Raw genomic sequence first — 21,218 nt, 5'->3', positions numbered from 1 at the left:
CCCCGCCGGAGGCTGCGGGCGCGGGCGGTTTGGGGTGGGATGGGTTGGGCCGCGGTTTGCTTTGCCCTTGGTGCCCCCCCCGCCTCCCCCCGACACCCCAGGTGGTGCCGAGTGCTTCGCAGGAAGGCTGGCGGGCCGCCACAGCGCCCTGTGTGACCACTGCTGCGGTCACGAAGGGGTTAATGCCACACCGTCACATCGCACTTCTGCGGGAGAAAGCTTTTCAGTTAAAAAGTTTTTATAGAAGCAAACAGCGTAGCTGTTCTATTGCAGTACTTACTGGGGGGAAAAAAAATAAATCCTGCCCTTTTCTTGAGGCTGGCTGGATTTTGTATTAGGCACAAACGGAGTTAAACGGAACCGAGGGTAGTGTTATGTGGTTGGAAATAGGTAACCAAGTGCTGCGTCAGGAGGGTTTTGCACAGCCTCTTTGAAATACTGTTACTGCTGTATTTGACGCTTTTCCAAATTGCTGGATGTCAAGCTGTTTAGAAAAAAAAAAAAAAAAAAATTGTAACACCTAAAAATGGTCTGAAGTGTTTGTTCATCAGTCACATACCCTTGTGAGTGTGCTTAACAATCTGTGTTACTTGTGATTTACCTGTAAGGAAGCTTGAAACTCAGAATTCCTCTTTACGTCTGTTCTATCAGATGCTGCTGTCAGCATTCCTGATTCTTTCGTGCTTGGATTTTGCTCTCAAAGGAACAAAGTGCGATGAAAGTAAAATGTTATACAGTGCAGTGGAGACTTAAGTTGTGTGTAATTTTGTTATTCAGCACAGTAATATTCAGCGTACAACTTCATTGTGTATCTGTTCTGGAACAATAACATTTTTATAAATTTTGTAATTCTGGTAGTAAAATTTCCTTCTGGAATTATTATATAACACTTAATTGTAACAAACTTGAATTTCCTGCATAATATTTGATTGCATTTCATACATATGGGTTGTAACAACTCCTTTTTGGACCAAATTGTACATGCATTTTGGATCAAATTGTACATGCATTTTGGATTTTATCTTTTGGACAAAATCACTATATTTGTTTCTCTTAACGTTATTCCAAATTTGGGTTTGATAAATGCCATGGTTCACTTTTTTTTTTAAATAATTTTAAGAATACGTATTATTATGCTTATTTTAATTTTCTTTCATTCCTGTGTTAGTGGTGACTGTTGTAGAGCTGGACTTAATGGATCAAAGAGCAGCCATGTCGGGAACTTTTTATGAAAAAATGCTTGGATTCATATTTCATTGTTAAGCTTACAAAGAATAAAGGTTACTTTACCCTGACAATGCAAGCTAATATAAACATAGAAAAGGTAGATAGGGTCTTGACTGAGTGTAAGTTGATTTAACTATTTCCATTCTAATGTATGAGACTTTCACAAAGGCAAATTTTACTTTTCGATGATGTCAATGGATTTGTCGTTCAGTTATCCAGCTAAAATTTATCTGATGATCTCATTCTTTCTTCCCAGAAATATAATCCTTTTAGCAGTGCAGTAAATTGTTAAAGCCTTTGGTCTGATAAATACATCCTTGTTGAAATGATCCTTGCTTATAGTATGTTAGCAGAAAGATTACATCATTTGATGAAAAAGCTTCAGGTGAAAATTTAAAGCAGTTACAGAAGGATGCACCATCCCGTGAGTAACAAAGAGCCAGTGATAAATAATCTTTTTAGGATCAGGTGCTATTCTGAATTATACAGGTAGATATAAAAGTTTTTCCAGGAGCTTTTTTGCATGGGTATAAAAATATTTTACCACACCCATCTAAATGCAGGCTTTTTTTTGTGTGTGTGTGTTGGTTGTTTTTTGTTTTTTTTTTTAAGACTGTAGCAGATCTTTTAAACTTAGAACTGAAAACTGGGTGGTAGCAGTAGTAAGATATCAGTGATAAATCCTGACATTTGTAATGCATTTTCTTTTAGACTTCTTATTTTTTTTCTTTTTTTGAAGGGATAAGCCAGTTATTCCATTTTCGGTGGTAAACAAACTGGATTGAGATGTTAGAGTTTATTTGTAGGGATTAAAGGTCATAGCGTGGTTCAGTAGAAGAATACAAGGATTTAAACAGAGAATCATGGAGTGCTGTGATCTCTCCAGCTCCATCAGCTGAATTCTACCTTAGTTGTTGTGATTCTTCCTGCCTGCTCCCCCAATTTTCTCCCCTTTTTTCTCCAGTCCTACTCCGCTACTAATTAGAAACTGACTCTGTTAATAAAGGGAGCTAACAAGAGGGTGCAGGAAGAAGAATCAGTGTCTTCAGCATTTGGAATAGAAAATAGCTGTAATTCCATTTTTTCAAAGGGAGGAAAGGATATTACAGTCCAAGTGAGGTTATGTGATTCTTGATCTAGAGTTTTAGCTGTCTGCGTGAGGAGGAAAAGCTGGTTTTAGACAAATTATGCAATAGAAAATTTCAGGGCACTCACTCCAGTTGTGACAATCCAGAGAAGTGCTTTCTAACATCCTTCATGGGTCACGTTGCTCCTGCCTTGGACTCTTCCTTGCCCCCTTCCTGACTGCTGCTTTGGGACTAGATGTTTCTGATGAATGATGAAGTAGGAGAAAATGAGTGTCTGAGTTAAACTGCTGGGAAGTTCACCATGAGGCCAGAACAAATAAGCTTTGCAAGTTCAAATCAGTTTTGCAGTTCTTGCTTAAGTATTTTGAAGCCATTGAGCAAAATCTCAGTGAAGATCTTCGTGCTGTTTATACAAATAACACAGCAGGGTGAACCTTTCAAATATTGATCTGCTATTATATAGTGTGTGCCCGAGTACCAAAAAGAACCATGTGTAACACAACTGTGCCTGCTTAAAGAGAGCAGATGTATCGAGCTACATCAATAAAATGATCTCTTTCAGAGGAATGTGGCTTCTGCTGTAACATTAAGATTATTTTCTTCATGTGGCAAAAAAGAAATCAACACAGTCTTTAGCTGTGTATGTATTTTGAATGTATGTGCCATAGAAAACAGAATGAGCCAAGGAGAAGGGCAGTTACAGGGAGAAATTCCCTCTTTATTTTCCACTTTAAGGATATGTTTCTGTGTTCTCCATATGTGTTAGCAACCTGTTGGTGGTGTTGTGGAGAAAATTGCTGTTGGTTATGGATGGTTATGGACTATTAGGATTGAGGAAGAAGACAAAGCACACATGTTCATAGAGTAAACTTTGAACCTTATTCATCCAGTGTTGCAGTATAAGAATCAGAGGAAGTTTGCAAAGGGAAAATGTAACTGCTGTTTGAAGTCTCCCTGCGTTCCCACTATTTAATGTGCAACCAGCAGCTGTGAAGTCATTGGGTCGATTATAGTGTAGAGTAAGTGGAAAGGAGGAGATGCGAGTACTTTATAGTTTTGCAATGGCTGCTTGACATCTTTGACTCCTTCTGATTACACTTTCTGCCTGTACTTGGACTGCTCTTGTGCTTTCGTGGTAAGAATATGTGCCTTACCTGAGGATTTTAGAGACAAAAGATTTTCTGGTCTTTCTCTGTGTGTAGGGAGGCAGCATATGGAAATGATGAACGTAAAATATTTTTTTGTTTTTCTTGATAATCATTTGAGAGTTGCTAATCAAAAACATTTGTATCACATTTCTGCAGTAATTTTCTTTGTTCTGATTAAGGTTGCAAATCAGTAAAGTCCTAAAGTGAGTAAAACTGGTTTTCTCCTTCTGTAGCTATTTTCAGTCAAGCTCATCTTCATAGTTTGGGTTTTCCTCGACTAATTTTTGTGTGTGAACAAGGATTCCAGTTCTTTAAATGAACGTTTTCTTCGTGTTGACCTCTAGAGATGTGCTTCTCTCTGCTGAAAAGCTTCTGGAAGCAGAACCTCATTAATAAAGTACATAGCTCATAAATTTGTTGAAATGATACGTGCTGCGTGAAGCACCTCACGTAGTCTGTCTCGTGTAGTACCTAATGAAATATTCAGAGCATTGAATTTTTGCTCACACATTTGCACACTATTGAAATTATTATGTGCTTATGTCACCATGTCTCTTCAATATATGGTTACCTGCTTGCTTTTAATGTGCTGTTTGTGAAGTGTTTGAGTGTGTTTATAACAAAATAATGGTTTTGTAATGCTTCATTAACAGAGAGAAGCTGATATACGTGTTGGAAAACTGGAAGTCGTTGATCGCTTCGTCAAGGAGGTAAATATGAAGGAATCAAAAATTAATCATGAGCAGAAGGAAGTAAACAGCAAGCATCAGGTCACATCAGACAAGTTTTCACCTAACATCAGCAGGTAGTGCTGGGGCAGTGTACAGTTTAGAGAAAAAAGTGAATTATTTTTGTTTAGGAGACCTTAGGTAGGGTGGCCTGGGGTTTTCCTGCAGCCTGCCAAGTGAGGGGTCAGGCTGTTGGACTTGCACAGCCCACTAACCCCTGTTCACGAGGGGGTGTGGGCTAGTCATGGCTACTGCTTTCTGCCTGCTAAAAGCATTTAAGTTCACTGTTCTTTTGCTGTGCTCATACAAACTTGGTTTTTGCTCTTGATAGAGCATTGCAATTTAGTTGTGAGCAAGACCACCTAAAAACTGTGTGATCTTGATTATCAGTGTAGCTAGATTAAGCCTGGAAAAGTGTCCTACATTTCCATAGCTGGTACTAAAAACATTGTTGCTATTGCATGTAACGGGGGAGAGGATTATCATCAGAAGTGCTGTATTAATCGTGTTGTGGCACTGATTTAGGAACCATCCTCAGAATCAACCTGTACAGGCCCTGAAAACCAGGACAAAGGATTATTACTAAATGATGTATTTAATGAGGAGGAATCTGCAAAGTCTTTTCAGGAAGCTTTGCTTCAGTGGAGAAAAGATAATTGTGATCACAGAGAACAACTGCATGCCAGTGAGGTCCTAACAGGTATGATTTTTTTTTTTGTTTTGTTTTAATTACATTTTTAAAAACATTAGGAGCCATTTTGGTGAGATAGCAGATTTTTGATTAATGAAGGTACATGTGCTGCTAGAGTAATAAATGTTGCTTCTTAAGTTTTCTCTCTGTGTTCCTTTATAAATTAACAACCTCTGAAGTTTTTATAATAATGTGCAGATTAATGTTTATCCCAGTTCTTGTCACGAGCTGTGGTGTTGGCCAGATTGTTCAGCTTGTGGCCCTGTATTTCTCTATGGTATTGTTTCATCATATTCATAATATCAACTAACGCTTAAACATAAGGTCACAGCTTTTTAACAGAGACAAGGAATGTGCATGGCTCAGGATTTCACATGTTGTATCAAAGTACATTTTCTCCTTGCCTTCCACAGGCTTTTAATATTTCTTTGTCCCAGTGAAAAGATGCAATCAGTTGAAGTATGCATGGAAAAATATGAAAAAAATCCTCTTGTCTGATTGCATTTGCGCAGTCTCCTCTAGTCCATGGCTGGTGTTTGTTCTTTGTGTATTTATGGACAAAAAATATTATACTGATTTCCTTTTTTTATTTTAATTTTTTCTAATACTGCTGGCCATTTAAATTTTAGAATTATGCAAAGACTTAGCTAGGCATAGACTACTAATGTGACATTGATTCAAATAATGTAGTTAAATAGCAAGTTTATAAATCTGAATAGCTGTATGTTTGCTTTTTCTTTTTTAAATAATTCTAATAGAATCAGTGGGAATTTCTGAGGTACAGACCAATCTCACTGTTATGAAGGAACCTATCCACGTTGAATTCAAGAAGGATGGCCTGAGCTACATGGAGAAACTCTTGCTTAAGAAATACAGAAGGTATTGTCGAAGTTGCTGGTACTAATGAAAGAAGACAGAAATACATAACAGCATTAACAAAAGTTCCATTGAAACTTTAAAAATATTAGATATATTATCGAGTTAAGGTGACTGTACACAGGGTGCTTTATTTTAGTTAAATAACTAACAACCAAACTTGATGACTTCATATTTCAGAATTAACTGCAAAGGTAATATTTGGAGGGATTCTCTTTGTTATCAGTTTCTGGTAGGATTTGAAGACTAGTAATGATACATGGTTGCTTGATTTTGAGGCATTTCCTACAGGAGATTCATAGAGATAATACGATCTTCAGGATATTTTTATAAACGTTAGAGTGTTGTTTTGTTAGTCCCTGAGGTGCAAGGTCATCTCAATGAAATTAGGAAGAGTTGCTGCTTTTCAGCAGCAGTTAGTACTGTGGCAGTAAGTAGCGTGGTGTGTTTTGGTTTTCTTTTTAAAGACTGTGATATTATATGTGATAAAAAATGATGACTTTTAAACATTGATTTATTTTTCCTTTTTAGAACTCCTGTTGATCAAATTTCTGGTAGTTGCATTAAAGATTTAAGGCCTGTGCAAACACCGAGTGTACATCAGGCTGTGCTTGGACAAGGAGGAGAAGATGATGATGATGATGTCAATGACTTAACAGGTGTAACAGATTTCTGTTGATCGTATCTAACAAATACTTTATCAAGGATTGTTTCTTTTTTTGTTATGATTACTGAACAGTTGCATACTTAAGCAGTTTCTGCTTGAAGTAAGTCATAATAAAGTGAGAAATTTATGATATTTCATAATAAAGAAAAAGTTTGCCTTTTTATACTATTCATATTATAAATATGTGTATATCTTTTTCTATATTTATAGTAAACAATAAATATATTTTTAATGTATAAGGAAAAAAATGACATGCATCAAATTAATTATATTTCGTAGTTGAAGAGGTGAAGAGATATTGGACATCTGTTTTTAGAGAGGAAGTACCTGACACTATTTCTGAAAGTTTGGAGTCCACTTTGAAAATTGAGTTCCTTGATGATGTAAGTACATAATAAAGAACTTCATTGACTCTTCACACTGATCTGATCTGTTAAATATTTAAAGTAGCAACAGTAAAATATTTTCTAATTAAAAAAAATTAAAAAAAAATGTTGGCACATTGTTTATCTTCTCCTTCAAATGTGAAAATTTTTTTCAAAGGTTCCCTGTAAGTGTTTCCTGTTGTGTCCAGGGACCTTTACTATATAGAAATCATACAAAAGTAAAATCTGTAGGCTTTTAATCACTTGAGTTAATATTTTTGAATTTTAATCTATTGCTGAATTTGTTTTTTTGTTTCGTTTTTTAATTAGTCTTATGGCAAGGACTTGGAAGAGTCATCTAACTTCTTGGTGATGGAAGCTGGGCCTATGGGAATGAATAAGCAAGGAAAGACTGAACCACTCAAGCAGTGTGGAAGGTACCAGAGGAGATTATCTGGGAGAGAAAAGGAAATAACCCTATTTTCTGATTTAGTTACATTCCTAAGAAACAGATGTTTTTATTTACAGACAGTCATACTTCATATGAAAGGAGAGAATCCTTGATTGAGAATTCTAAGTTGTTTTAAGGCAAGATTAAGCGACACGTCCATCTTCTCATCCTTGGCGCAAGACAGACCGTGCCAGTATCATGACAATTAGTTACTGCTTTCCCTTTCTTCACATTTCTTTCAGGTTCCTGTCTGTGACTGCTGTTTTTTGCCCTTGAAAGTTTTTATTTGAATGGCCTAATGATTTCATGACTAGTTTGCAAGACAGTCTAGGGACAGTTTAGTAGTTAACAGGCATACGACACGTTTAGTGTTGAAGTTAGTGAATAGTAAGTTTGTGTCTCTGACTTTGTCAGTGAGCCACCAAGGTATAATAATTGCCTGTAACTAGAGGCATCACTTTGAAATTTCTTTGTTTGCTTGATCACTCCACTGTTAAACCATGTAAAATACATTTTTTGTATGTGTATGTTGTGAATTACAGGTAAAATGTCTTGTTTGTAATTGATTACTGTTGTGTACTTTTAAGATACTCTCACTCAATCTTGGAATTCCAGGCAAAACTAAGAGTCCTAATAATTAATGATACATGTACAATTCTTCTGAACTATCCAAATGTATTTATGATTAGATGTGACCTTTTTTTTTTATATTATATTCTCCTGTTTTTTTCTCCTTCCTCTGTTTCAAAGTGGTTCAGCAGTTGTAGAACAGAGCAACACAGTACCAGACTTTTGGCCAAGAGAAACTGAAGATGTAATGAGAAAGTCATCCTCTCCTTTAACTTCTGCAGCTGACACGCAATATTTTTCACCTTTACCTCTTAATGGAAGTCCTGTTTCTTCGCAAGAAATTTCTCAAGGTAAATTTTGAAAGTTATTTGTACGATATAAATAAGTGTCTACAATTTTATTGTTCTCTCTTAGGATGTGGTAGTCAACTGTGATGGTTATCAAAAAAAAAAATAAATTAAAGATGGTTGAATTATGTACTATACCCTGAACTATGCAGGTCCCTTGCCCACATTTTTTTGGGCTGTGAAAGCTATTTTGAAGTGATATGCATCCACTGTGATAGTCATCTCATAGCTCTGAGCTCATATTTGAGTGTAACAAACCTGTTATAAAGCAGATGAAGTGATCTCACAAATCTCTTGAGTTTATCTGTACTGTATTAGATTTAACGTATGGCATGTGTCCTTTTTATATAGAAAAATGCTTTTATATAGATAGGTTGAGAAATTCTAAATGATTACCTGTTCTGCACAAAAGATCGTAATTTGTGTATAAGTCTTCTAGTGCCTGTTGCATGTCAAGGAAATCACCATGAAAGTTTTGGCAGCTTTATTTTGTGGCACTCTTAAGGGGTCCTAAAGATCCTACTCTGTGTCGCGAGACTATGTAAAATACATTGTCACTTTTTTAATGTTAAAAAAAAAAGTTAGAATATAAGGGCAATTCATTTCTTATTCTTAGAAGTACTCAACAATTGCTCCAGCACTTACAGGACCTAGCACTTGTTCTTTTTGTGCTTAGTTCAAGAAACTGCTTATTTAAGTCTTCAAATGTGAAAAAGCAAACAAGAGCTGAGTAATGAGATGTGATTTATGTGCTTCTTTGGGCACAGGATAAAAAAATAAAATGGCTGTGTCTTCTGCAAACAAAGAAAAACAGCTTGCAGAATCATTCGCAGCCTGATAGTATGTATTTCAAACCATTATAATTTAAAAGAAATTTTATGAAATTGCTACTATTGCAGTTCTTACGCTGGTTCTGGTTAGATTATAGCATTCTAAATGTAAAAAGTTACATTAGCATAAAGTAGTGGTTGGAAACGTGTTAAGATTACTACTAAGATCTAGTGTTTTCATAGACAAAGATGTACATATGCTTTGTATACAGAACTGGTACCTGGTAAGACTAGCCTGTGTTGGCAGGAAGCTAATGGAAATTAACTGTACTTGTAATTTTATGCCTTAGGGGTACCTGCAGTGGAGGTTTCATATTTTAAGTTCATGAAGAAAATATAGTAGACTTGCAGGTTATAATTCATACTCATTTCCATTAAAACAAATATCATATTTTCCTGATATTGTTGTACTCTTGTAGAAAAAATGGCTGTCTGCAGTCTTGGAAGAAATTCAGTGCAAAAGGAGAGTGTTAACGTAAAGGCATTGAGAAGATCACTTAGCTCCTGTCAACTACCCGAGAAGATCTGTAACCCTACTGAACTAAGGAGCAGCAGATATCTCCTCGAGACACAGCTGCAGAAAACCAACGAAGATTCACAAGAACTGGACAGGGTCTGCAGTAGTCAGAGTCTGGTTTTGCCTGTCATTGCAAAGTCTTCAGTGGTAAAATATTCTTTGATTGCTATATAGATAAACTATGTTGCTTAATCTACTTCCCCAGTTTAGCATAGTGCAACATACCATGTTTCTGAATGAGTTGATTATAGCTGTATGGTTACCATGAAATACTATACCACTTTTCCCCACTCTCCTCCAGAAACCCCACCCCAAAGCAATCAGGAGTACAGTTTTAATCAGAGGATTGTCTCTGCCTACCATAGTTCATATGTAGGGAATGAAGGCCTCTGTGCTTTCCACTGTGTATTGTCTTCTGTTGATGTTCAAAAAAAGCAAAATAACAGGCTAGTCTCAGACAAAAAAAGGCCATGTTGGGGGAGAAGAGAGCTCTTCCCATGTTAGTATCAAGGTCATTTCGCCTCCTGATTGTATGCTAAAAATTGTAGATACTCTTATCTAACCTTCAGATATTCAAGTGTTCTTTTGTGGAGAATGAAAGCGAAAAAATTCATGGAGGAGGTTGAGACATGAGATTTGGTGTCATTGTTAAACAGTATTACTTTAGCTGGTGTACACAAAGATAAGTGAAAACAAACAAAACTGCTTTTCGCGTCCACAGTGGAAGAATAGACTTAAACTCTGAGAACATTAGTAATTGAAGTTTATAGGATTTTAAAGCATAAATCATGCAAAACCATCAGCCTTATGAATATTTATTACGCGAGGCTGTCAGAATCATTCAAAATTTTATGAAATGAGTGTTTTATTAATATAAACTTGCAAGGACAACTTACGAAGTTTCCTGTTTCTTTTCTTGTTTCTAATATCTTTGTGTTTTATTCAAGTTACAGGATTTAGCCAAAAGACAGAAGTCTGCTTCTACACGGTATTGGGGACTTGAAGGTTTCTTTGTTGTAGGTGCAAACCCTAAACAAGTGATGCTTGAAGCATGTTCTTCACTGTGTGCTGGCTCTGACCCTGCGGACAGGAGTATCTCATTTCCAGGTAATGGTGTGCGAATGCAGTCCTCAAACAACACACATACTTGTCACTGTTGCTGTAACACATCCTTCTCTTCATGGAACTTGGATCTAGCTTACTTTTAGAAGTCACTTTGGAGTAACAGTCATGCCAACACACACACCTGGTGCTGTGGAAAGGTAAAATGAACTTACTACCTTGATGTAAATTACATCAGTATAATGCCATAGGTTGATATGCTTCTTTGTATTCCCTGAGAGTTTGGTTCCAGTAGGAATTTCTGATTTTCTTTGTGCATAATATACATCCCCAAAAAGTACTTTTAATGGTGTATATGAAACAACATATGAAATAATTAGTGAACATGAATATTAATTCTGTCCAGTATATCATTTGAATTTAATCTTCTTAGTGTGTTATATTTGATTATTTTTTTTTTTATGTGTAGAAAATTTGTTGCATGACTTCTTTAAATCACATATTAAATGCAGCAAATACAGTAACAGCAAATGCATATTGACACAAAACCTGCAAGTAATATCCTAGTACTTTTTAATTTCAGGAGCTGGGAAGTGGGTTACTGAAAGGAGCTTAAGTGAATACGCTGATGACTCTCTAGTTCAAGGTGTCTTAGAAAGTCAATTGAACAGACCTTCAGGTGGTTTGGAGACTCAAAATAGAATTTCTCCCCTGATGGTAGCGTGGCAGTCGCACTCAGGTAGGAGAGCAACAGCTTTGAAGTCCTTTAACAGGTTAACTTTTCTTATGTGAAAAGTAGAAAGGTTGTCGGTGGTGATTCTGTTGAATTTAGGTCGTTTTTATATCTGCTTCTGTTTATTTGTATTTTGGGTATAATGGCTTATATATATGGCATTGTTTTCATAAGGTTAAAAATGATCTCCTGGCATCTGTCCCTGATAATTCTTTTTATTGCGCTTAGTTTCCACTCCTGCCTCTACCCCATTGCTCTTCTCTTAGCTTGAATATTTAGATGATAAACTGTCTACAACGAGGTTAAGTATTACTGTGTGTTTTGCAGCATCTAGTACAAAATGGTTTTGAGCTACTAAAAGATTTCTTCGTACTACCGAAATAAGTCTTATTACACAAACTATAGGAAACGAGGAATCAAGTAACGCATAACTGCGTCTGCAGTTTCTAGTTACTTTTCTATATTTCAACTGTCTTCATCTCAAGGAATGTAGCTTACATTATTTCTCTCATCTTAAGCAGCCAGCTTGGCATTTTAATTTTAAAAATGCGATGTGAGAAAATTGAAACTGTCAATTTTGAATCCCACAAAAATATTTGAAAGTGTCTGTACCTTATTCATGGTGCCTTAAATTAAAAAAAAAAACCAACAAAAAAAACCCCAAAAAAACCCCACCCCAAAAAACAGAACCAAATTTTTAAGCTTTCTACACACATCCTGTCTTTCCCCTCCCCCCAAATTTTTACCACTGAATGTAATATTTAGATTATTTTTTTTCTGAAGTATGAGGTGCTATTTCCCAGTATAATTTTAAGCTTCTTATTAATTCACAGTCTTAAACAAAAGTATTCGTCTGTTCAGATCTAATCATAATTTTAACGACAATGAATGTCAATAATAGGCTGAGATAAAATTCTCTTTATGTATATGTATATAAATCTTGAATTATTAGAACTTGTCACCTTTTCTGTTATTTTAGGGAATGATTTTATAAGACCTTGGTCAACAAGTATGCTGCACTGTAAACTGACTGGAAATTGTCCAACAAACACCCAGCCAAGACCAAAGAGTTCACCTGTGTGTACGTTTAGAGTTGATACTGAGATAGCAAAGCCCAAGTACCTTTCTGTAACTAAACAAGATGAGTATTGCTGGGAATATGAGGCTGAGCAAGAAGCCCTACTTACTTTGGAAAAAGAATTACAAAGTTATACAGGTAAGTGGCAATACTGCTTTTATTTTTTCCTCCCCTTGTGTTTACAAATAACATAGTGAAAACAAGTAGTTATTTCATTTGCCTTCTTGGACCTCACTGATTTTGATGCAAAAATGCATCATATGTGATGATGCAAGACTCTCTTGTAGTTGATCCATTTGATCTTTAACCTACCCTTAATTTAGTAGAAGCAAACTCTTTCATGCAACTTCCTCAAGTTTTTTTATCCTTTCCGTTTTGTTGCAGAAAATTTGCAGGATGTGCTAGGTCTTACTTCACATCATAAATTTATTTTAAATAGGTTTCCTTTCTGTGGATATATAATAATGAACACCCCCGGTGTTGTTAGGATCTAGATGTGATTTGTTGTAAGGGTAACAAGCAGGGGAAGCGATGAACAGGAAATGTTGTAAATCTCTCGTGACGAGAACTGTGGCTAATAGGACACAACAGACATTGGTATTACCTCTCAGTTTAGGTTCGACTCAACCCCCTTTCCTCTGTCTTTTTAAACCCATCTCCTTGTTTTCTGAGGGTGTGGGAGATGGCAGGCAGGCAAGGTCAGTTGGTTATGGTTGAACAGAATGAGTGAGTTCTGGGTTATTTTTTCTTTGAATACAGGGAAAAAAAATATTATTGGGATGCTTCTGTTCCACCTCAGTGAAGAGATGGGTCAAGTGCCCAAGAAGACACTTTGTGCCATAAGCAGCCTTGATAACTGTGTCTGTTAGGCTGTAGCATAGTCCCTTCCCTCTGAGCTGCTGTACTGCTTTTCTCCTGGCAGGTCCAGGCTGCGATGCATCTTCAATAAAGAAAAGTAATCTGCATTCCAGAGTGCTCTATCTTTTACAACGCTTTTACCTTAGGTTTTGCTGTATTTTTTTCACACATCTCTTCTGAGGCTTCCAAATACCACATTTCAGGAGAGTTGTCCTTTCTTTTTTGGTACATACTCAGCAGAATCCATGTGTTTTTGGAAGAGTTTGTCTTATTAATGCTTCAGGAATGAACATCTGTGCTGAATATGCTCAGAGAAGAATGCTCCATTTTAAATACGAACTACCCGAGTTCTCCATTTGGTACTGTATTTTGAGGTCACAGAGGTATTAGTGGGCCCTATATACAAGGTTTCATATTGTACTGGCATAAACATCTTAGAAACAAACACCTTCCATTACTTTAATAAAAAGTCATAATTTATTAGAGGGCTTGTAGTGACATCCTTCAGCAGCTAGAGATGTTTTGAGACTTTTAATGGCAAGTTTTTGTTGATATTGTGAAATTCTTTAAAATTGGTAGTGTAGATACTACATTTTTTGGTTTATATTTGTTTCTGAAATGACCTAAAATATTTCAGGTCTTGAAAAACATTATAGCTTAACTTCTGTAGATGTAACCTCCTCCAGCAGACACTCAAGGAAGATAAATATAAATACTACAGATCTACATAAGAACCTGGAGTTAAAAGACCACAGCAGAGTTGATACTCCCAGGTAAGTTAAACTTGTTGGGGATGTTTTTATGCTAGTGTAAAATGCTCAATATACCAAACATCTTGCCAGGACTGAAATAAAAATAGTGTACACTTTCTGATTATACTTCACATGCTGATTACAGATGTTAACATGGTCTATTTTGTACCTTGGTGTTCTAAGCCAGTACTCTCAGGCAGCTCAGATTAAGAATTAAATGATATATTTGCTGTTGAGACTCCAAACGATAAATTTTGGGATTATGCTTTTCTTAATGCATTAGCTTTTGTTAATATACAGCGCTGAAATTTATAAAGTAGGTCTATTGCAAATCATCCAAGTTCTTTCGTTGTAAAGTACCTATAAAAAGAGCAGTTGTGAGCAGGTGAGCCAACAACATTGAACTCGCCACAGTCCGTGATAAATCTGTTACATCGCCTTGGAGACTGAGGAGGAGACTGGAAAACAAGGAAGTTCCCCAAAGTTCTGTCTGTCTCTGGGTTCTTACTATGATCTTGTAACTAGTACGGGTCAGTGAGACACTGAGGTTAACTACGTGCTGTGTGAATATAACTGATTCAGAGATTTGTGGTTGATTGGTGGTTTGTTTTTTTTTTTTAATGTTCGTAATATTGAAATTGCAGGTCAATAGAAAACAATATTTATGAATCGTGTGGATAATATGAGACCCATTTTCCTCATTTGCCTGTTCTAGGGTGTGAGTTTTCTCTCTATTAAGGCACAATAATCACAATGTTATTTACTTCCTACTTGCTTAAGAGGTGAAAATGTATGTGACAAACTGAGGGGAAAAAAAAAATGAACATAGCTTGTAATGTATGTATGCTTGCAAAATATACAGCAAAAGCTATTTTCATGCCTTTTACTTCTACATATGTGAACATATGTCACTAAGGCTTAAAGCAGAGTAGCTTAAGGAATTTGAGCTGTTGAAAATCACTGTGGTATGTTTCTTTTAAGGGGCTGGGATGAAAGCCAAATGGATGATGTGGAAGAAATTCTGGAGGATAAGCAACAGGTTCTTGCATTACAGTGAACATGCAAAGAACTTAGCGCAATTTCTATCTTTGTGTATCCTTCAAAACCAAGAAGTAGATGCAGAGGTGTTTTGAGTGCTGCTCAAGATATGATTTGTTAAGGATTGTTTTGTAAAACTGTCAATAAAAAGTCTTTAAAATCCCTTGATTTTGGCTTTTTTATTAGTAAGAAGTAACAGAATGAAAGAAAACTGGTCTTGTCCTATTTTTTAAATTTTTATTTAATTTTTATTCAATATAAGGTTTCTTGCCTGCAGATTTGAATTTTTGTCTCCAAATACACTTTCACACTGCCAAGCTGAGAGGTAATGTGCAAGAGGTCTTAATGGGCTCTTCTTAAATTGGGGGCCTCAATATGCCCAAGTTTATATGGTGAGATGCACAGTAGAAAGTGTAATAGGTCTAGGGTACTTTACTTCTTATCATATATTTTACCACGAAGGGACAGAGTAGAAATTAAGTTTTACACAGTATATTTTACTTCTGCTACGCTCCTTTTCTTCTTAGTTTCAGCAGGTGGCCTGTGTTAGCAGTGAAGTCGGCTCCTCTGCTCAGCGTCGCTGGGAGGGCAGTTTGCTTTCTGTGCTGCAGTACTTTGACTGTTCCCAGTATGCCAGTTTGGAGTGATCTATGTTCAGCATACCAAGTTCACCTGTGCTGGAGGTTGCTATTTTACAGGCCTTTTAAGATCAAGAGGACAAAGAGGAAAAACAGTTAAAAGATGATGTTGGGTGGGTTTCATTTCACCAAACCATAGTAATTTCTCTATCTGATCCTGATGAGGCCTCAGCTGTACTTTTGAACTTTGCTGCATCCGTGTTGTATAAAAAGGTTTTTTCTTCCTTTTCTCCTCTTCCCAGTTAATGTGAGGTTAAATGTAATTAATGTAACTTCAGTAAAAGGTCACTTGGCTCTTACATGTCGACATGGTACTTTAATGTAAAGAGGGTTTGGTGGCTGTCTGCTCTCTTTGAAGAGATGCTTAATTGTACTCAGTAGTTGAGTAGTTTTCTGTGGAGGTGGCAGGAAGTTACAGTTTTGAAATGATCTAAGTGGTTTCTTTTGGTAACATCATTAGGGTTCTCAGACACAGCAACATGCTTCAACATTCTTTTAAAGTTTTGGGGTTTTTTTTCCTTTATCATGTTCTATTTGAATGTGGGAGACACTTTTTTCCTTCTTTTATTAATTCCCTCCACTGTGGTTTTTAAGATGCTTTTCAAAGCACCCAAAAACCTCCCTCCCCGCTCCAGGCTTTGATCAAAAGAAGTGTATCAAATTGCAGTCACAAAGATTTCTGTCTCGTTGTGTTGGGAAATTTTGAATGTGGGATTAATTAAAAGCCTTTGTCTGACAATTGTTCTTACCCGTTTATGGGTAAATCACCTGACAGGACTCTAAAATTAATGGTAATTGTAATTCACAGAAAAATTCATATAGAAAGGTAAGTTTTATATCCTGCTTTACATCTTCCATCTATGCTCCACAGTTCTCTCATAACTGCTTGAAATGAGGAGTTTATAGAAGATGAAATTCAGAGCGCAACACTGTAGGTACTTTTGACCATGTTGTTATCGGGTTTATACTGAATGAAAGGATTATGTGTCTACTTTGGTCATTTTTCACCACAGCAATAATGATCAGTAAGTTACAAAACTCCATGTCAGATAGATTTTATTAAAGGTCATGACTTCCATCACAGAACTGAGTACTTAGAAAATGTAGATAGCTTTAAGAAATTAATTTTGTTTTGTAGCCTCAAATGTTTATAAAGACCTCTTTGAGTGCTTGCCTTAAACCTTGTGATTCGGGGTTCTGAGGTGGCAAGTGACCTTCACTAATGTATCAGTGGAAACATTCCAAGATATTATTTAGATTCTGACAATTAAGCATGTACTTGTTTGTATTCTCCCCACGCCATGGGGCACTAATTTAGTATGCATTTGTCGTCTGTCCCCCCCATCAATTATGCACTAATATTAGACAACCTCGACAGTAATCTGTTCAACAATTTCTTTTACAGGAAAAACTACTTCAGTTACCCTAATTCATAAAAACTAGAGCCGTCAGGCTGAACAGACCATTGATTTGATTTCCTGCCTCATTTCTTGTCTTTTAAGGTGAGGGCATATTTTCCACTTCGGTTTTCTTTATAAAGTTTACCATATATTGATGTTTTATTACAGTAGTTCTTTACCAGAAATTCTAAGAACAAAATCGGAAGGCAGGTGTTCTACTTTGTGGATTAAGGCCAGTGCTTTTTCTCTCATGAATACAGCATTTTCTTTCTTTTTTAGTTACTTTTCCAGATATTCCTATTACACTCCTTTCCCTTGCACAGATAGGCTGACTGTTTCCACGCTGTTCCCGGCCCTTTTAACTAGACCAATGAAGCAGGTGCTGCTGTAACATGGGCCTAGAGCCCTCAACCATCCAGTTAATGCTTTGTGTTTGCTTGTTGGAGAGAACACTGCCCGTTTTCATCATCAGGTTTTAATATTTTTCCTTTCCCATCCCTTTTTCTTGAAAGAAAAAAATGCTTCTGATAATGCCTCTAACAAACTTTGGACCAAAAATAAGCTTCCTTCAATGTATTAGTAAACTCTGGTTGGTCAGTGATGATTTAAATCCATCTTAGTTTTGTATTCCTAGGTTTAACACACTTGAAGATGTCTTCCTTGTGTTGAATTTTTTTTTTTTTTTCCCTCATCAAGACACAGTGCTGGAACTGATATATGCTGACTAGAAGACCAAAAAGAGCATCTGAACTGATGCAGTTCCGTGACATTTATTGCTTGTTTTTCTGTTGCATATAGAACAAATCTAGTGTTGAAAGCTTGCTGCTTATGATTATGGATGTGGTTTAATGTACCTCTCTGCATTTCTGCCTGGATAAAAATACAATGTGCAAATGGTTATGTTTGATTTTGTTTGTTGGGTTTTTTTTTTCTTTTTTTCACTTCTTCCTATGCCTGTTGTAGGGATGGCTAGAGCTAACCCCAAGTATCAAGGGATTTGCACAGAAAAATATATTTTCTGTCCTTGTAAAGAAAATGAAGGGGGGAAAAAGGTGAAGGACCAACTTATTTTTTTGCGCTTCTAGACTAGGTCTGCATGTCTTTTTGTGTACATTCACTTTTGGTAACCTGATTTTACAAAACATAAATCCTGTGAATTAACTTGGCAATCAGTCTGGATTTTGAAAGAGGATAGTCACATTGATTACATAGTCAAGTATTCTAGGATTAATGTGGGCACACCTACTTTTCAGTAGTCTGGCAGACTCTACAGTTCTGTCTCTTGCCTTTTTGAATGTGGCTGTTTTCTGTTTTCCAGCAGCTCTCAGTATTACGTACCTTGGTGTAAAAGACTGCTTGGTGGGCAGGTGCATTACTCTTGTTGGTGGTGATACAGTACAAGAATAGGTGAACCTCTCAAGGATTGGATTACTGGAGAGATTTTTGAGGATTCCTTTGTTATCTTGGGAGCAAATGTTTCCTTTCTTTTCTTTCAACTAAAGAAAATACATGCAGCATAATTTTTGTATGTGATGTTTAAATATTAATATTCCAACAGTCTCTCAGCTTTTTTTCCCTCATGATTATTTTTTTAAGAGCTTGATGTTATAGCCAGGAAAAATCTGACTCCACCACTCTTCTTATTTGAATATGTTGCAAACATATTTAGAACCAGAGAATGGAATAGTTTGGGGAGGATGAAAACCTAGCAAGTATCTTCTGTCCGTTTTCAAGCTTTATGACCTGTACCAAGACCAGCGTACTTGTTCACTTTACCTGTCAGAGTGGGCCTGATCTAAGCCATGAGGGTTACGATATGGCAGTAACGAGATGTTTCTGGATGCTCTGAGGAACCCTGGTGCTTCACAGAGATCTGCTCATCTCTGATGGGGAATTTCGACCCATGTATTAAGATTTTGAGCTTTACTAGCCCTATTTCATTTCAGAACTCTTTCCTACCAGCCAGTATTTCTTCTTCTCTTATATCCCAAACTGATGGAGCATCGAGTGGAGCTCATACTCTTCTCTTGAAATCACCTTTCCCTGGGTACCTATCAGATTGCCTGGCACCAGGGGGTGGCTTTTACAGGTAAATCTAGCTGGTAGCAACTTGCCAAATATTTTTCATTCAATTTCTGTATCTTGGTACTTTAAATATCAGTTCTTCTTCCAGCTTGCCAGAAGAGAAATATCCAGCATAATGATAAAGGAATCATGTGAAATTTGTGTTATTCCTAAGTGCTATAATGCTAAGACTTCTATTCCTCTTGTCTTCCTTTAGGTATTTTAGTGCATTTCTGTTAATGTCACAGAATTGCTGTTGAAGTAACATCAGACTGGCTTTATCCATCCAGGGTGCTGTGCTGCTGCCCCAGATGCTGATGTGCATCCACGTAGTTGCTTCATATGTAACAGCCATGTTCCTGTGACCATTAATGAGCAGATTTGCAGTGTAAAATGAATGTGCCTTGTTCTCAAACTACAGACAAACTTAACAGCTGTTAAATGCTTATTTCTAAAATACTTACCTGGGAGTCCTTGGAATATTTTAATTGGCTGCCATTTGGCTGCCTGCCTGATAATGTCTAACTTTGTTATTTTATTTTTTTTTATATAGAAGGGGCACACATCCAAGTAGCATTACAGAAGCCACGTGAAGTGCTATCTATGTCTGATAATGTAGTTGGCTGTACGCAGAAGATATTGTTAAGATTGGAAAGTGAGAACTGAGGTTTTGCTGTCCATGTTTCACTTCAACCAGTTCTGCCAATGAATGAATTACACTGAAAACACCCTTTGTGACTCTGCTTGTGCTGGTACTGTAAAGGTCTCTAAGACTCTTCCTCTAACAGAGCAGAGCTCTTTTACTGCTTGATTCTAACCTTTAATAGACTTTAAGATGCTGTCATTTGCTGCATCTCATTTATAAAAATCAAGGGTTGTTCTTTCCTCCATCATAATATAGCTTATGTGCATCTCATTCAATTATCAGAAGCACATAAAACCAATTAGTTTTAATTTATCCAGACCCTTTAGTTCAGGGAAAAATACATCTGTCTTTCATTTGAAAAATGAATTCTGCAAATTGCAAACCATCAACACAAGGGCATTTCTAAATTATTTTGGTTGGGAGAAGTGTTCCGTGACTTTTTATTTAATTAGGATTAATTAGGTTGTTGAATATGCTTATGCTTTTTTTTTTTTTAAGGGAAGGAAACATGATAATCTACTTTATATTAATATTACAGAGCAGTTAACAAGCACAAGAAATGGAAGCCTCAAAAAAACAAAACTAATTTTCCATGTATTGGGGGGTGTAAAGACCCTCTAAAAAAAGCTTGTCTTTGATTTAAGAAAAACAGAGGGATTTCAAATGCTGAATTCCAAAGGAGTCAGAACAGAGATGATAAGGAACAAATATTCAGCAGAATAGGTTTTCAAGTGGTTTTGTTCTACTTCAGTCAAAAATGGCTCTTGCACAAGCTTTTCAAGAAGCAGAGGTCAGGTTTTGGAGTCTGTGTCAACAGGTTGTTTCAAGTTCACTTCTGAGTAGTAGGTACTTAGGAAGGCAAAGTTTGCAGTGGCAAGTGTGAACCCTTGGTAGGTTAGAATTAGATTCTGTATACTAGTTTAAGTTAAAAGTCTGGAAAAAAGAAAAAGAACCCAACAAAATCCCTCATCAAATCCTTCAGGATTTGGCTCAATGTGTGCATAAAACATTTCTCTGAACCTAATACAACACAAATTACCTACTATTAATATTTTGAAGGAAACAAACATAATTTTTAGAGTTTGATTTGGGTCTTTTTTTTTTTTTTTTGGCAGTGTTTCAGTTCGGTACTTCTACCTTTGTTTCTAAAAATTATTTTGCATGAAGAAATAGTAAAACTACATCACTTTCTTTTCCTTTGGTGTGAGTCTTCCATGTGTTTCATTTACTATAGATTTGTCTATACAAGGTTGAAAATTCCTGGCTAAAGGAGCTCCTTATTCCCTTGGAGAGACCTTCCATGATTTTGTCCTGTAGTAAGGTTTTCTGTACCATAAAATGATGGAAGTGGATGTAGGAACTCTTAAATAGGCAGTTGCATAAAAATATAGAGGTGATCCTTGTGAATTGGGAATTACTCTTGGATTCAGTTTATAACCATATA

At 36.4% G+C, this 21,218-nt stretch overlaps 1 protein-coding gene across 1 annotated transcript in view; it reads left to right on the top strand.

Moving 5' to 3' along the window:
* Positions 1 to 15,181, top strand: part of ZBBX (zinc finger B-box domain containing) — a 23,197-nt gene extending 8,016 nt beyond the window's left edge. The window contains exons 7-19 of the mRNA XM_026854955.1: positions 4,117 to 4,173; positions 4,717 to 4,891; positions 5,641 to 5,761; positions 6,290 to 6,417; positions 6,705 to 6,808; positions 7,121 to 7,227; positions 7,992 to 8,161; positions 9,408 to 9,652; positions 10,453 to 10,612; positions 11,151 to 11,306; positions 12,280 to 12,516; positions 13,874 to 14,009; positions 14,970 to 15,181. Of these exons, the coding sequence (XP_026710756.1) occupies positions 4,117 to 4,173; positions 4,717 to 4,891; positions 5,641 to 5,761; positions 6,290 to 6,417; positions 6,705 to 6,808; positions 7,121 to 7,227; positions 7,992 to 8,161; positions 9,408 to 9,652; positions 10,453 to 10,612; positions 11,151 to 11,306; positions 12,280 to 12,516; positions 13,874 to 14,009; positions 14,970 to 15,045 (1,872 nt within the window). The 3' untranslated portion in view covers positions 15,046 to 15,181. The remainder of the gene's footprint in view (positions 1 to 4,116; positions 4,174 to 4,716; positions 4,892 to 5,640; positions 5,762 to 6,289; positions 6,418 to 6,704; positions 6,809 to 7,120; positions 7,228 to 7,991; positions 8,162 to 9,407; positions 9,653 to 10,452; positions 10,613 to 11,150; positions 11,307 to 12,279; positions 12,517 to 13,873; positions 14,010 to 14,969) is intronic.
* Positions 15,182 to 21,218: the final 6,037 nt, after the last annotated feature.

This window comes from Athene cunicularia (genome assembly GCF_003259725.1).
Source record: "Athene cunicularia isolate RWA chromosome 9 unlocalized genomic scaffold, athCun1 chr9_part1, whole genome shotgun sequence".
NCBI classification, from domain to species: Eukaryota; Metazoa; Chordata; class Aves; order Strigiformes; family Strigidae; genus Athene; species Athene cunicularia.
The sequence above is the reverse complement of the archived record's forward strand: the minus strand, read 5'-3'. Positions and strand labels throughout refer to the sequence as shown.